The 15,986-nt window shown below is 35.9% G+C and overlaps 3 protein-coding genes across 4 annotated transcripts; all 3 read left to right on the forward strand.

The window, feature by feature from the left end:
• Positions 1,561-7,844, forward strand: LOC109209651 (50S ribosomal protein L30-like). 2 transcript variants are annotated; one of them, XM_019372972.1, is made up of 4 exons: positions 1,561-1,673; positions 2,036-2,144; positions 6,791-7,010; positions 7,148-7,844. In XM_019372972.1, exons 3-4 carry the CDS (start codon positions 6,819-6,821, stop codon positions 7,280-7,282), a joined length of 327 nt encoding a protein of 108 aa, XP_019228517.1. In that variant the 5' UTR covers positions 1,561-1,673; positions 2,036-2,144; positions 6,791-6,818; the 3' UTR covers positions 7,283-7,844. The 2 variants fall into 2 exon arrangements, with proteins under 2 accessions (XP_019228517.1, XP_019228512.1); XM_019372967.1 differs by lacking the exon at positions 2,036-2,144.
• LOC109219443 lies at positions 11,657-12,598 on the forward strand. Its single transcript, XM_019383904.1, has one exon. It carries the CDS (start codon positions 11,657-11,659, stop codon positions 12,596-12,598), a length of 942 nt encoding a protein of 313 aa, XP_019239449.1.
• On the forward strand, positions 14,570-15,986 carry LOC109219451. Its single transcript, XM_019383913.1, has 2 exons — positions 14,570-14,852; positions 15,172-15,986. The coding sequence occupies exons 1-2, from the start codon at positions 14,570-14,572 to the stop codon at positions 15,984-15,986; spliced, it is 1,098 nt and encodes a 365-aa protein (XP_019239458.1).

The raw sequence follows: 15,986 nt of genomic DNA on the forward strand, positions 1-15,986 counted from the left end.
AAAAAAAATTTAAAAGAAAAAATAATCAAAATAATAATAAATGAAATTACAAAAATAAAAAAAGAAGAAAAAAGGAAAAAAGAAGAAGAGAAAACATGTATAATGTATAAGTTATTCTTATAACTGACCTACAGAAAAAGAAAATGGAAAAAAGCAAGACATATATATATTATATCAATTATATTAAAAAAAAGGTGAACAAATATTTATTATATTAATTATCTTTTTATTATTGCACGGGAAAAAAAATAATAAAGAAAAGGAGCAAAAAAAGTGAATAAAATTAGANAAAGACATATATATATATATATATATATATATATATATATATATATATATCAAGTGTATTAAAAAAAAGGTGAACAAATATTTATTATATTAATTATCTTTTTATTATTGCACGGGAAAAAAAATAATAAAGAAAAGGAGCAAAAAAAGTGAATAAAATTAGATCATGCAAAAAAAAAAGGAAATAAACTGACAAAAGATTTAAATGAAATTAGAAAAGAAGCAAGAAAAAGGAAAAATGGGAAAAGCCAAAACTGAGCAAGAAATCAGATTTTGGTGGAAAAAAAAAATAAAAAATAATATGATTGAAAAATAAACATAAAAGGAGAAGAAAAAAAAAAGCAAAGCATAAACAAAACGAGAAAAAAAAGAGGCAATTACCCTCAAACACTACAATGGGTATGAATGGTAACTAGTTTGATGGGTAGAAAAATAAATGGGTAGGCAAGGGTAATTAGTTTGATTTTTATGGGTAAAGCTATAAAACTGGGAGAAATTCAAAAATAGCCAGATTTACCACTGGTCGTTGAAAAATAGCCAAGTTTCAAAAGTTATCGAAATTTAGCCACTTTAAATCTGAGCGAAAACACCGTTCAAAATCCGAAAAAATATGCCCGCAGATTTTACGAGAGTTCCAGCATAAGTATGCTTGAACTCCCGTAAATTTTACGAGAGTTCCAGGATAACTATGCTGGAACTCCCGCAAATTTTACGGGAGTTCAAGCATAATTATGCTGGAACTCCCGCAAATTTTACGGGAGTTCCAGCAAGTATAATTGTCCAGTATAATATACTGGAGTTTGGAGCACTGGTGCTCCAGTCTCCCGCAAATTTTACAGGAGTTAGCAAAGTATACCGGTCCAGCATAATATGCTGGAGTTCGTACACAAATGCACCAGAACTCCCGTATATTATACTGGACCGGTCCCTTTTGCAGCAAAATAGTGGCTATTTTTCATTGACTTGATAAACGCTGGCTATTTTTCATTGACCAGTGTGAAAACTGGCTATACCATGATATTTTAACTATAAAACTCCCTTTTATGCGGGCAGAACTTCAAGTTTAAGTTGCTCGCTTGCCCCATAAGCAATTTATCTTTTAACCTTAAAATTTTGCCCATGAGACAAATAGGGGTCAAAAGTTAAAGACCATACAAAAAGAGTCATATATCTGCAATCCTTTGCCTATCAACATTTGCAGCCCAATCTGCAAATGTAAGTTAAAAAAACAAAAAATAAAAATAAAAAAAATTTAAAAAAGAAAAGGAAAAAAGCACGGCATAGGGCAAAGGCAAGAGTCTCAACTCCTAAAACCTCAGCTCATCCTGTTGCTGGAAAAACCAAACCTCAGAGGAGCAGACTTCAGAGAACATTCCTCCTCTCAAGTAAGTTCACAATTTTGATCTTCAACAATTTCTTGCCTGTATATGAGAGCGTCAAAGTCTCTTTTTCGTCTTCTTTCTTTTGGGTTCATTTCCATAGTTCAATTGCATCTATCGATGCTCGTGGATCGGGTATATGCCCATTTGTGCATCTTGTGAATAAACCTTCAATTTTTGGTTTTGGGTGTCTCTAAATATGTTTTTTTTGGTTGTAATTAGAATGGAAACCTGTGATTCGTTCATGGGTTCTATGCTGAATTTGATTTTCAACTGATTTCAAGATTTGTTCAGTAAACAGATGATTTGTTTTTATTAGAATAGAAAACAAACTCATTCTCTTTTGGTTCATTTTGGGTGGAAAAAAGGTCCAAGCCTGTCACGCCCCAACCTCGGGAGGCGCGACCGGTGCTCGATCGAGTGAGCCCAACCGAGCAAGCCTCATCACACACTTCCTACCAACTCATCATGAACAAGGTAGCCATGTTTCCTTTTTTATTTAGGCAAGGAAAGGTAGTACATTCAACAGTGATAGTTTATTCTATATTACAAACTTAACCCGTAGTTAAAGTTAGTTTCCGAAATTCCCATAAAGTTACAATTTATAGATAACACGAGTTTAGAATTACAACATAGTTCATGGACCCCTCAACACCCCTACATAACCCACACATTCATTTAAACAAATGTAGCGCCCCCGGCAAAAGGGACGTTAGTACCATGGAATAGTACTAGTATGTATAACTAAATTCCATCTAGTTAGAAATAACTTCCATACGAGAATAAAGCAATCATAAGTACAACTCAAAGGGGACTTTAAATGGCCACACATTTACAAATAAAGGAAGCATATAAATTTTCACATTGTGTTTCCATAGCTTTCATCTCTTGGGCATCTTATATTGTTCATCATTGTTCACATTACCACCGCTAACTTGAGCGGAGTCCGATCTCGACCCGATCGGCTAGGTCGCCTCATTTGAGACGTTCACTTCAATCACAAATTCATTACCACCATGTGCGTAGCATGGCGTCCGATCTCGGCCCGATTGGCTAGGCCGCCCTACCGAGGCGTTTCCCTTTCCCATCAATCATCTCATTTCGATCTTTGTTTCCCCATAACTCATTTCATAGGCACTTTGGGCCACAACTGTCACATCATACATTCAGCACTAGGCCACATCTCACATCATCCCCAATTTCAATGCTAGGTTTGTAGTTTAGGAAAAAGAGTGTACACAAGAGTGATTTAAATTGCAAGCATAGATAAGATTTCACATAAATGGCACAACATATGCAAATTTCGATTTCAATTTAAGGTCTAGGCATTTCGATTCATGATCCATAGTCCTTGCACTTTTCTTTAAGTTATCAAGAATAGCATGTTAATTATATTGAGATATACTTTCCACGCATATGAGATTGCAGCACCAACTCAAGTGAAATAAACAATCAGTACAACAATTCAATCTTGATCTTACCGTATTCACACAGCTACCATTATAGCTCAATTCCTAAAAGGCGGAGTTTTAGCCATACATACCTCAATAAAGCCTTCCCCTAATTCTTATAAAATTTCTGGGACCCTTAGCACTTCAATCTATTATATAAGAATTACAATTAAACCAAAAATTAGTGACGAGGTTAGGATCCTAGCTCGTTTGAGCTTATCATCAAACATCAAAGGTGCATTGTGATCTTAGGCCCCTTTTGAAAGGAATTTCTTTAATATTATACCCCTAATTGCTGTCTCTTTAGCTCTCACCCTCCCCATACCCCATTATCCCTTGTGCATGCAAGATTACTAACCTTATACCCATGTACCCACTTGCTAATTACTTATTTTAACAGAAATATTTGAAATTATTGATGAGGGTACAATCCTTACCAATTAGGATGAATACCTAGTAGCCTCAATTAACAATCTTCAAGGATTTGGGCAAGGATTTAGAGAGAGCTTGATGAGGATTACTCCATCTCACTCTAGAACTCCCTCTCTCTCTATGTCGTGCAAAATAACAGAAAATGGTCTATTAGGGTGTTTTTAATGGGATGGGGTCGGATTTTAAAAATTAGAAAATAGGAGCCCCGAGTCAGATCTGCGGTCGCATTTGCGATCGCAAAGTCGACATGCGGTCCGCAGAATGGACCGCAAAATGCTCCCCAAAAACTGGACACACTGACTGGGTTTGCGGCAGAAATGCGGTCCGCATTTACGTTCTGCGGTCGCAAAATGCACCGCAGAACTGCCCTTCACAAAATCCCAAAGAAATTATGCGACGACTATGCGGTCCGCATTTTGGTTATGCGATCGCATAATTGACCGCATAGTTGGCTTCAAATTTGGCCAACACACTGACTCACTCTGCGGCAGAAATGCGGTCCGCGTACCTGATATGTGACCGCATTATCGACCGCAAAATTGCACTTTTTCTGGAAAACATAATTTCTTGACTTTTTAATGCATAGCTTAGTCCAAAAGGGTCCGAACCGCGGGGACACATATTCCTAATTTGGCACTATGAGCTTTCGGGTTTATAGTAAAAATCTTTCACGGGCCTCACAAAGCCTATCCATTATAGTGTTCATTTCACCTATACAAGATATGTGGAAGTAGGTAAAAGTAAGACAAGACTTAGTGAAGAACCTAAGGTCCTTAAGAAGGAGATCAATGAGTTTATCATCTTGAAAATTTGATTTTGGTTATATTTGGAAGTTATTGATGATACTATTTTGTGTGGGGACAGTAGTAACTATGCTGTGAGCTTGCTTTGCAATTTAGGGTCTAAGTGAACCAGAAAAGGTAAAAAGTGAATGAGGTGGAGACATGGGACTCCTAGATTGAGTGGGAATATTGGTTGATGTGATGCGCGTTGAAACGAGCAGTCGAGCACTTAGCAGAGCTTGACATTGCGCTAAATAGAGCAAACTGTTTCTTCAGGATTATTGTTACATCTTCATTGAGTGATATGAGTTTTCTTTCTTCTTTCTATTTGGTAATAGAGGAAAGCACATCTTTATAGTTGTCTGCATCATTGATGTTTCATGAAAAGCTGACATGGATATTTATAGCAGTGGATGAGTGGAAACTAAAATGAGAAATCTGTGTCTGTGAATGACGTTTACAATGACTTGTTCTTGAACATTTTTCAGTCATGTTCAAAGAGTAAGATGAAAAACTATTGATTACTTTGTCTAAATAATATTTAAAAAACTTAATTGCAGTGATAATAGGTAAAATCTCAAATGAAGAGAAGCAAAACTAAGTTTGCTAGTGGCCGGCCACGAGGCATTTAGATATGAAGAAATGAGGGATTTTTAACTTTTTCAGAGTTGAATTTCTAAAACCACTTTCACATATCATAAAGCCAAATAAATGATAGAAGAGTTAAAGTAATGCATCAGCACTTTTGAATAATGAACCAATGCATAGGATGAGAAAATATTTTTCTCATACGAGATTAAAAAAGTTGGCAAATCCCAGCGGTTTACGCTTGATTATCCCCATCATTGGTTCATAGCTCCGAAAGGCTCAGCATTGGTGCATTATTTTATGTTTTCACATCTTTTATCTTGCCTAAAAATCTTGAAATACGTTCTGGTGATTATTTTAAAATGTGGGTTTCAAAGTCAAATATTCTATTCAAGAATCTCAGGGGTACTTGTACAAAATCCAGTTTTACTTCACTTTACTTGGGACTTGCTTCATTATTGTTTCACAGATTTATCCAAGTTAGTTAGCTACTTTAGTTTAGTCTAAAATAAGGTCTTGAATTGGCTCGAACATGTTTAAGAACTAGCTGCAGCTTTTTAAAATCATGAATGCGGATTTCCTCTCGTCTATTGCTATAAGCATATGTCTATCCAAAACACACAAAAACATTGAGTTCTCTTGTTTCCCCAGTTTCTTCTTTATTTGTCATATATTGTTCTGGATAGAGTAGTTTTAAGTTGTTACTTGTTCCAGTTCTCTGTTCCTTTTTCACAACGAGTGTGTTGAATCGTGTGAATCGTCTCATTTGAAAGGTCAACTATTAAAGAATGGATGCTTTATTTATTTGAATATGTGTGCAATATGTTCCCTCGTGTATGGATTTGACTTTTTTCTTGGGTCAAGTATGTGAAATAAATTGTGGTAGTGACGAGAGTCAGATCCAGCATATCTTCTTGCACTAATGACATGTTGAATTGTGTGAATTACCCCATCTAAAAGCTTAAGTTGTAAGGCAGATGAGACTTTTAAGTACTATTTGTTTTCGATCATGGAATGACCTGTTAGGGCTACTATATGGAAGTTCTTCTTAGAGGGGCAGAATTTCACCTAGCTGCTATGCAAATCGCATACTTTAATCTCCGAAATTATGAGTTTTTTTGTGTTGATTGTGATGCAGTTTTTTCCCACTGCGGAGAATTTTATTTCTCCGAGTGCCTCACTTTTTCTTTAATATGTTGCTTGTAATTATATTACCTGTTTTTTTCCTTCTTCAGAATTCATCCCTGCAAATCTAATACATACCCAATTTCCAGCTAACCTGCCTCTTCCTACCTAAGTTGTCCGACTCTTCACTTTCTGTGCCGCAACCGTGTCGACACGACGTCGGTGTTGGATTTGTACCGGATCTGGTCAATCAATTTTGGGTATTTTGACCAAAATCGACGGAGATATTTGGGATAAGATATAATAATTTTTGAAATCAAAACAAAAGCTAGGGTGGAATTGAAGAAATGGAATACCTTGTATATAGAAATTTCTATGTCAGTTTTTCTTTCTTTTATCTCCTCAGATTCTCCTCTTGATTAATATTTTCTCCTTCTTGGAATACATTGTTCCACATAATGTCTCATAATGTAGACATATTTTTATAATCTATTTTTAGATATTTGAATTATTATTAGTCGAATCCCCGCACCCATATCTATACCCGGATCCATACCCCCGAATTTTAAAAAAATTTAGATCATGAAGGATCCAACCTCTAGATCCGCACCTATATCGAACACCCCCAACCGTGTCCGAGCAACTTAGCTTCTTACTAAGATGCTCGTCACTTTTTTCCTTTAGGAACTCATCCCTGTAAATCTGTCTTTTTAATTGAAGTGCTTTCTTGTCTGTTCTGCTACAGGAAAGCAGAAGCGGTAAAGCAAAAAGAGATGAGTGCTTACAATGCTTTTAAAGCTTGTGCTCCAATCTCATGGAGCCCTAATCTATACATAACCCTTGTAAGGGGTATTCCAGGCACTAGGAGGCTCCATAGGCGTACCCTAGAAGCATTGCGTCTGCGGAAATGCAACAGGACTGTAATGCGGTGGAACACGCCTACTGTTAGGGGAATGCTTCAGCAGGTTTTGATAGTGTTTTGCTATCAATATGGACTAGTTTAATGAGTTCTCTTGCCTTCAAATGTCTAGTCTGGTACATACAACTCTTGTAGTTACCATATGAAGATTAATATATTTTGTATCTCTCCTTTTGATCTTAGGTGAAAAGGTTGGTTGTCGTTGAGACAGAAGAGATGTACAAGGCACGTAAGGAGAAACTAGCTGACCACAAAGCTCTACGTCCTCCATTGGTTGTAAACCATCATGCAGCCCCTGCAGCTGATTCAGTTCAGTAATTGTTGAAACTCTTTCCTGGTCAGTTTTATAATTTTGCCCTGCTAGTCAACTAAGATGATGTAGTGCACCCAAGTAATATGTTAGGAAATAGCATTGCACCTTTGTATACAGGAGGTGATACAGTATTTGTGTGGTGGTTATCACTGTTTTGGCTATAACAGAATGCATGATGTCTCCGGAGTCTGAGCAATCTACGGAATTGGTTAGGTTGTTACTGTCAAATGCAGAACTTGAAGAAAGATACTGGCTCTAGCCCGTTGATATGGGATCATTTAGCTTCCCTTATGTCTTGTTAGTTATAACAAAGTTAATCTATGATAGGTGGGTTACTTTGTGTTTACGTCAAGTTAGGAGCAACCTAAGATTTTTGGGGTTTCTGCGAGAATGCTAGCTTGATTTCTCTGCTTTCTTCTGCCATTTCCTTCCTTTTATCTTCTTCGTCCTCGTCTTCTCTTTTTACTTTGCTGCTATTTTAAACTGGCTGTTGGCGCGATTTCTTTGTCTTGGTTACAAAATTTGAGAGAGCTAATATCTGAAGTCTAATAAGCATTCTATTTCTCATTTACAAAGCTTTGAGTGATGTATTCCTTTACAGTGATTTGGTTATTGCATCTTTTTGCTCTTCTATTTTAAACGTCGGCTGCTTTAAAAGAACATTAAATTTAAAAGCTATACTGATACTGGTGTTTCTATTTAAAAAAATCAACCAATATCATAATAATCTCTTTGATTAAAAAGAAAGAAGACGTAATAGTTAATTTGGCTTAAAATATCTTTAGTCCGAAATTATGGGTGGCCAATACCACTCTCGACAAGTTGGTGCTTGATTATTAAGGATTTTCTTAGAGAAGAAAAATGGGGTGAGGAATTGGAGGCTGAATTTTCCAAATGGTCATCTTAATTGTTTATATTTGACCTGTTGGTAAATAAAAATTATGAAACTGAAAAATAACATTATTAAGAGTGAGTGGTAGCTCACTGATTAATTTTTTTTTTCTTTTCCCCATGTAGGGGTGTCAATGGTTCGATTCGGCCGGTTATTTTATGAAATTTATACCATACTAATTTTTTGGTTATTTAATAATGTATAACCAAAATTAGACTTTTCGAAACTGTTTCAATTATCTCGGTTTCTCTTCGGTATCGGAATGGTTCGGTTAATTTTCGTTATTTTTTTAAATATCATGAAAAAGTCACTAGTAGAAGTAGAATGCAATAACATATATACTTTTATAGGACTTAACAAAACTGTCTAGATATTTTTACTGTTTAAATAGTGATGAATTATAAAAACATGAAAGATGGCTAGAGTATAGATTCATCAACTATTTCTACAACAACGTAAAGGAAACTAAGCACAGAAAAAAAAAAGTATAAATCACACGAGTAGAAAGATATTAACCAAGTTGGGACTCTAGAATAAAATCTATAGAAGATTAAATATTCAAAAAGATAAATCTAAATCATACGGAATGAAGCATACTCAATACTTTGTAGTTTGCTACTCATAATCGCCATAATAGTTTATGTCTTGCTAGTGAATATGCTGAAAATAATTTAGTGTCAGTAGAAGTAGCATAATAGGTTTGGAAATTGAGATTTTGAGTTTAGTTACTTGTTGACTTGTAACCTTTTTCATTATTCCAAGGCGAAGGAAAAATTTAATGCTTTTGTTATCTTTAAACTTAATATATAAATATATTTTCACATATAAATTTATTCGGTATGGTTCAGTATTTTTTCGGTTTATTTTCATAAAATAAAAAACATACCCTAATTATCGGTGCGATTAAATATTTATATAAAAACCTACGATTTTATTAAAAGAAACCTAAAAGTCGGTTCGGTACGGTTCGGTTCGGTTAGTCGGTTTTTAGATATCCATCGACACCCATATCCCCATGGCACATTTTCAAAAGCCATCTTGCAATACAAGGACATCTACAGAAGCTGTTTAATGAACATGGGTCTATTATTCTCAAATTTATCTGTGTTTTTTTAAAAAAGTTCTTGTGTGTGTGACCCGATATTTACATATTAAATAGGGCTAACTGGGCAGATCTCAGAGCTTGCAAAGTTAAAACATGGCATTTTCTGTATCAGTAAGATATATTAAGCTTCCTCTATAAATATTCAATTTCCTAGATAATTAAGCAAGTGAAAATAAAATATTTAGCTTGCACAAGTAATAAATAAGATTCAAGAATTCGATACTTCTTAGAGACAGCGTTTCCTAATGTAGATACAGTAGTCACACAAGTTTGAAAAGTTAACTCAAAAATTCAAGTTTCGGAACTTACCACTTAGGGTCTGTTTGGAAAGCCACCAGGTAATTGGAATTGGTGTAATTACTAGGGTAGTAATTACACAGCCTAGTAATTACACAGTTATGTAATTACGATGACAAGTTTATTTGTCATAGTGTAATTACAGTGTAATTACAAATTTACTGTATGGTTGCACAAGTGTAATCACACAATTAAATTAAATTTTAAATGAAACAATTATCAAAACTTAGAAGCTAATATAATAAATATATGCCTTTAAATTTTTATAAGTATAAATGATATTATATTTGGTATTTAAATGTATATTTTTTCGTGAATATACATTAATTAGTAATCATATATTTATAACTAATATTGTAAAAATAATTTATATATATATTTTTAAATTAATAATATTTAATTTAGATATTTACAAAAACTAAAAATATACATTTTGTAAGAACATCATAGAATTCATGTTTGATAAAATAAATTAATAAATTTATAAATATAATATCATAATATCATTCAAATGTTTGACAAAACTAATCTATTAATTCTAACTAAAAAATGAACAACATGCAATGTGAGCCAATACTATTAAAACAAGTAAATTGGAACCATGAATATAACATAATTTTAAAATTCAAAATAAAATAAAATTAACAAACATAATAATAGTAAATTCTACTACAACTTAAGATTAAGAAACATAATAAGTTTATAACCGCATTCAATAATAAAACTCCTCTTTTGCATTACTCATTATATGTCAAGTTTGTTAATGATTCATTATTTCTAATATTATGAGGTGTGGTTTCAAAAAGTAGAATAATAAAATAAATAAAAAATAAAATATAAACAATTACATGGAATCACAAGAAGTAAAGGTAGAGAAATAAAAGATAAACAATGTACAAATAAAAATATATTTTAAATTTTTAAAAGAAATTAAAAAGTAAAATTAAAATAAAAATAATAGAAATAAAAAGTTATAAAGGAAATAAATTAAAATAAAAACAAAAAGAAAAGAAACTAAAAAGCAACGTTGTAATTACAGAGTGTAATTACCACCAATTCTCACCTCCCCCTTGAGAATTGGAGAGTGTAATTACACCCCTCCAATTACACCTAATTCCATGCTGACCAAGTAATTACTTGGCCAAACAAACATGCCAAACTGTGTAATTACACCCAAATCCATTTCCAAGATGGCTTTCCAAACAGGCTCTTAAGTTTTTCATTTTTGACACTTCTCTTCAAGACATAATTTTCCTGAAGAGTTAAGAAATAAAAATATCTTTAATCTGTGCAAGTTCCTGCTACTTGCTACGCATTCTGAACATTTTTCCAAATTGGTTCTAGTATAGTTTTGGAGTATTTGGCTCTATCACCGTCAAAAGTTGCGGTGAAGTAATAAATATTACTATATCTTTAACTAAAGGTATTTATTTCGAGTTTTGAGAATAGAGTTGCCTTTGGTAGGAATCCCTTGAATCCCATAGTGAAACTTCGAAAATAGATTTTGCACACTGAATGAGAAATTTTAAAAAAAGGAGTATTTTGTTCTATTAAAGCATCCTTCGTGTTTAAGCTCTGCAGGCGCATGTTAAGCAAGGTTAGCTAACCTGCGCTTCAGCCATGGCTAGACACAAGAAGAAGCTTCCAGTGACAACGGAAGCAAATGAAGATGATAGTAAGGAGGAAATACCTGCACTCAACCAGTCTACTCGCTGGTTAACAGGAATGGGCTCGGCACCTACAGTTTTTCACAAACCAGCTAAGGATGATGGAATCAACGGAACGATAGTGACGTCGGATACATAAATTCAACAGTGATTGCACCCGGTAACTTTTGGTAGCTTTTTGCCACAAAAATTTCAGCCAATTAGGGAAGAAAGTGAGGAAGATGACGAACAAAATCTGATGAAGGAAAACACGGTAGTATCACAGGTCCATCGGCGACTGCAATTCTCAGCACAAGAAAATTCAGGGCAGATCCGGCAGGATATGGCAGATCCAAAGGAAGTTGAGAGGAAAAGGGCAGCCATGCAGAAGAATCGAAGCTCTCAAAAGGGGAAACCACTATGTTAAGTACCGCCTGCTATGAGGGATGGTACCTTTGTCGTGCAAATCGAGGATGAGGATACAAATGACCAGGAAGCATACTGGAGCACAGCTCTGGTGGGATTTGTGCTTGGTGAAGATCCTTATGAGAAAGCAATGGATAACTATATTACAAACGTTTGGAATTTTGTTGAAAAACCTCAAGTTCTATATCATGAGGAAGGTTACTATATCTTCAGGTTTGAAAATATGGAGGATAGGGACCTAGTCCTACAGGCTGGTCCATACACATTTCACAACAAACCATTTGTGCTGCAAAAATGGAGAATGGATTTCAGATTTGATCCAGGTAGTGTGAGTGTAATTCCTCTGTGGATCACTTTCCCAGGACTTCCCTTGGGATATTGGTCAACTGAAGCTCTTAGTAAACTGGCTAGTGTGGTTGGGAAGCCCATGTATACTGATAAGATTACTGCTGAAATGGAAAAGGTATCCTATGCAAGAGTGCTAGTGGAAACAGATATATCCCAACCATTACCAGATAGCTTTGAATTACAAACTAAGAGGGGAGTCATAACTCAACAAATTGAATATGAATGGAAGCCAAAGTATTGTTGTGAATGTATTAGATTTGGGCATAACTCAGATGAATGTTGGCACAAGGAAGTGCAGGAAAAGGCAAAGGCAGTCAAGGCTCAACCAAAGGGAACCGGGGAAAAGAAACTACTACACAAAAGGACCTTGAAATGGATGCCAAAAGCTAAGGGGAAGGATGATGTAATCCAACAAGCAAGGAATGCAGGGGACATTCAACAAACAACTGACAATGCAGATGGCAGGGCTGTAGACAATGGGAAAACGAAAGGGAAAAGTGTACAACAAAGTACAGTTGTTATGATGAATACCACTAACAGGTTCTCTTTGTTGCAGACAGTAGAATATCCAGGGGACGCTGGCCCTTCCAGCTTCACCCCCAAATGAATCTTTGCACTTGGAATATAAGGGGCCTTAACAAGGCCTATAAGCAGAAGGAGTTAAAACTCTTTCTGAGAAAACATAAAATTAATTTTATTGGCTGTTTAGAAACAAGAGTAAAGGAATTGAAGGCAAAAAGAATTGTGCACAAAGTATGTAGTGACTGGAGGTGTTTCTGGAACTATAAGGAGCATCCAAATGGAAGAATTTGGCTAATGTGGAGATCAAATATTGAGGTGCAGATTCTGATGCTTGATGAACAATTTATACATTGTGAAGTCCAAGAAAGAAGCACTACTTTCAAGACTTTGGTAACAGTGGTGTATGCAAGTAATGAGGTGAATAAGAGGTAGCAGCTATGGGACAAACGGGTGAATTTAGGCAGCACTATACAGGAGAGTTGGCTTCTCAGTGGAGATTTCAATAATGTTCTCCACACAGATGACAAGATAGGGGCTCCAGTCACTCACAATGAAATAAAGGGGTTCCAGGATGCACTAATTACCTTGCAGCTCACTCAGGTGAAAAGTTTGGGATGGTTTTACACATGGTGCAACAAACAACAACCAGAGAAAAGAGTCTATAGCAGAATTGATTAGGCACTAGGGAATGTGGAATGGATGCAGAAATATAGCCACATTGAAGCAGATTTTTTAAATCCTGAAGTATCAGACCACTCCCCTATTCTATTGCAGTGCAAGGCTGTGGATCAAAGAAGGAACCTGCACCCTAAACCATTAAAATTGTATAACTCTGTGATGGAGCATGCTGACTTTGCAGGCATAGTGGAAAGGGTATGGAATCAAAGGTTAAATGGTGACAATATGCACAGGGTATGGAGTAAGCTCAAAGCCTTGAGATTGGAATTGAAGGAGTTGAATACCTATATGGCATCTTATAGGATCCACCTCAATAAGGCTAGACAGAAACTTGAAGTCATTCAAAATGAATTAAGGCTCAATTACATGGATCAAGACTTGATTGATCAAGAGAAAATAGTTTTGATGGAAGTTGAGAAATGGAGCAACATAGAGGAGCAGATCCTATACCAGAAATCTAGAGCACAGTGGATCACTTGTGGAGACTCAAACTCTAAGTATTTCCATGCACAACTGAAGATGAGGACAAATATCAACACTATAAACTCTATATACACTGATTTGGGAGACAGGTTGTGTGACCCTATTCTAGTGGAAGAAGAGTTTACAAAGTACTTCAGGAAGATATTGGGGGAAAGCAACACTACATGTCAATGCCCAAACTCTGAGGTTATACATCAAGGTCCTTGTCTTAATTTGCAGCAGAAAGAAGACCTAGTCAAACCAGTTACAAGAGAAGAAATACTTCAAGCAATTAGGATATGCCCCATGATAAGGCTCCAGGAGTTGATGGTTTCCCAATAGAGTTTTTCACAAGACATTGGCAAGTTGTTGGTGATGACATATATGAAGCTGTGAATGAATTCTTTGTGACTGGGAGGTTGCATAAAGGAGTCAGTAGTACAGCTGTAACTCTGATCCCTAAAGTGCAAAATCCTAGTCAAGTGAAGGACTATAGGCCCATAGCATGCTGTACAACTCTATATAAAATTATCACAAAGGTCCTTACAGCAAGATTAAAAGCAGTCATTGGAAATCTAATTGGGAGATCACAGTCAGCTTTCATTGAGGGTCGCAGCATCACAGATAACATCTTGTTCACACATGAATTGTTCAAAGGTTATAACAGGAAGGGCATTTCTCCAAGATGTGTCCTCAAAGTAGATTTAAAGAAAGCCTATGACACAGTGGAATGGTGTTTCTTAGAAAGACTGTTTAAGGATATGGGGTTTCCTTATAAATTCATAGGATGGGTAATGTAGCGCATTTCATCAGTTACTTATTCACTCAACATAAATGGTGGTCTCACAGTTCCTTTTAAAGGCAAAAAGGCATAAGGCAAGGAGATCCAATGTCTCCCTACATTTTTGTCCTGGCCATGGAGTATTTGCAAAGGGAGTTCATGCAAATGATGAAGAGGAACGATTTCAAATTCCATCCTAGGTGCAAGAAATTGGGAGTGGTACATGTATGTTTTGCAGATGACCTGCTAATGTTTTGCAAAGCTGATATTCAGTCTGTTAGACTACTAAAACAGACATTCCAGAAGTTCTCAAAAGCATCTGGTCTTCAAGCAAATGCTGAAAAGAGTGCTGTCTATATAGCTGGAGTGTCAAATTGGCATAGAGAGGAAATTCTGCAAGAGTTGGGTTTCCCTGAAGGTATGCTTCCTTTCAAATACCTAGGGGTACCTTTGGACTCCAAAAAATTAATCATTGCTCAGTGCTGACCACTAGTAGAGAAAGTAACTCAGAAAATAAACTGCTGGACATCAAGATTGCTATCATATGCAGGGCGCCTTCAATTGATAAAATCTGTATTATTTAGAGTGCAATCCTATTGGTCTCAAATTTTATTATTGCCAAAGAAAGTGATGAGGATGATAGAGGCAATATGCAGACCACCTGTGGACTGGCTCAGCTACTGTGTCAAGAAAAGCTTTGGTTTCTTGGGAAACAATTTGCTTGCCATATAGTGCAGGATGTCTCAATGTAATGAACTTACTAGTTTGGAACAAGGCTACTATTGCTAAGCACCTATGGGCAGTGGCAAAGAAGAAAGACAGCTTATGGATTAAATGGTTGCACATCTATTACATAAAGAATCATAGCATTGAAGACATGCCTACTCCTAGAAATGCAGCCTGGGTAGTTAGGAAGATCGTTGAGTTAAGGAAGATGATAAACGAACTTCAAGGCATTCAAGGCAACCTGGAGAGCAGACTGATCCAGCTACAGAGGGGTGAACTATTCAGCATTAAAAAACTATACAGGCTTCAATACCCTCACTACCAAAAAGTTCAATGGAAGAGCATTATGTTGCAGGCACATATACATCCAAGATACAAGTTCATACTATGGCTTGCATTACATAGCAGATTGGCAACAGTGGATAGGCTTCTGAAATTTGGCATACAAGTTCCACAGCAATGTATATTCTGCGGGCTAGCTATTGAGACCTTTGATCACCTTTTCTTTGAATGCTCGCTGACAAAGGCACTATGGAATAGACTACTAAGATGGCTGGGATATCATAGACCCATATATGACTGGCAGCATGAGGTTGAATGGGTAAGCAAGAATGCAAAGAGGAGGAATGGACTAGCAGCAATAACCACCTGTGTGTTTGGGATGCTGGTGAATGCTATATGGAGGGAAAGAAATAAGCAAAGATTTCAAGGAGGGAGACTGCTCAGCAACAACATATGCAAAGAAATAGCCATCCACATACACATGAAGGGGACCTCAATTCACGACTGGAAGGAAGCCTTGTTGAGTTTAAATTCTTACCCTTAG

The sequence above is a fragment of the Nicotiana attenuata genome, chromosome 2 (assembly GCF_001879085.1).
Source record: "Nicotiana attenuata strain UT chromosome 2, NIATTr2, whole genome shotgun sequence".
NCBI lineage: Eukaryota > Viridiplantae > Streptophyta > Magnoliopsida > Solanales > Solanaceae > Nicotiana > Nicotiana attenuata.

What these genes read in the sequence shown, in the direction of transcription:
- LOC109219443 (XM_019383904.1), top strand. Translation starts at nt 11,657, where the DNA reads ATGAGGGATGGTACCTTTGTCGTGCAAATCGAGGATGAGGATACAAAT.
- LOC109219451 (XM_019383913.1), top strand. Translation starts at nt 14,570, where the DNA reads ATGGAGTATTTGCAAAGGGAGTTCATGCAAATGATGAAGAGGAACGAT. An exon ending in AGAGTTGGGTTTCCCTGAAG is followed by an intron (nt 14,853 to 15,171) that starts GTATGCTTCCTT and finishes CATATAGTGCAG; the next exon opens with GATGTCTCAATGTAATGAAC.
- LOC109209651 (XM_019372972.1), top strand. Translation starts at nt 6,819, where the DNA reads ATGAGTGCTTACAATGCTTTTAAAGCTTGTGCTCCAATCTCATGGAGC. An exon ending in TTAGGGGAATGCTTCAGCAG is followed by an intron (nt 7,011 to 7,147) that starts GTTTTGATAGTG and finishes TTTTGATCTTAG; the next exon opens with GTGAAAAGGTTGGTTGTCGT.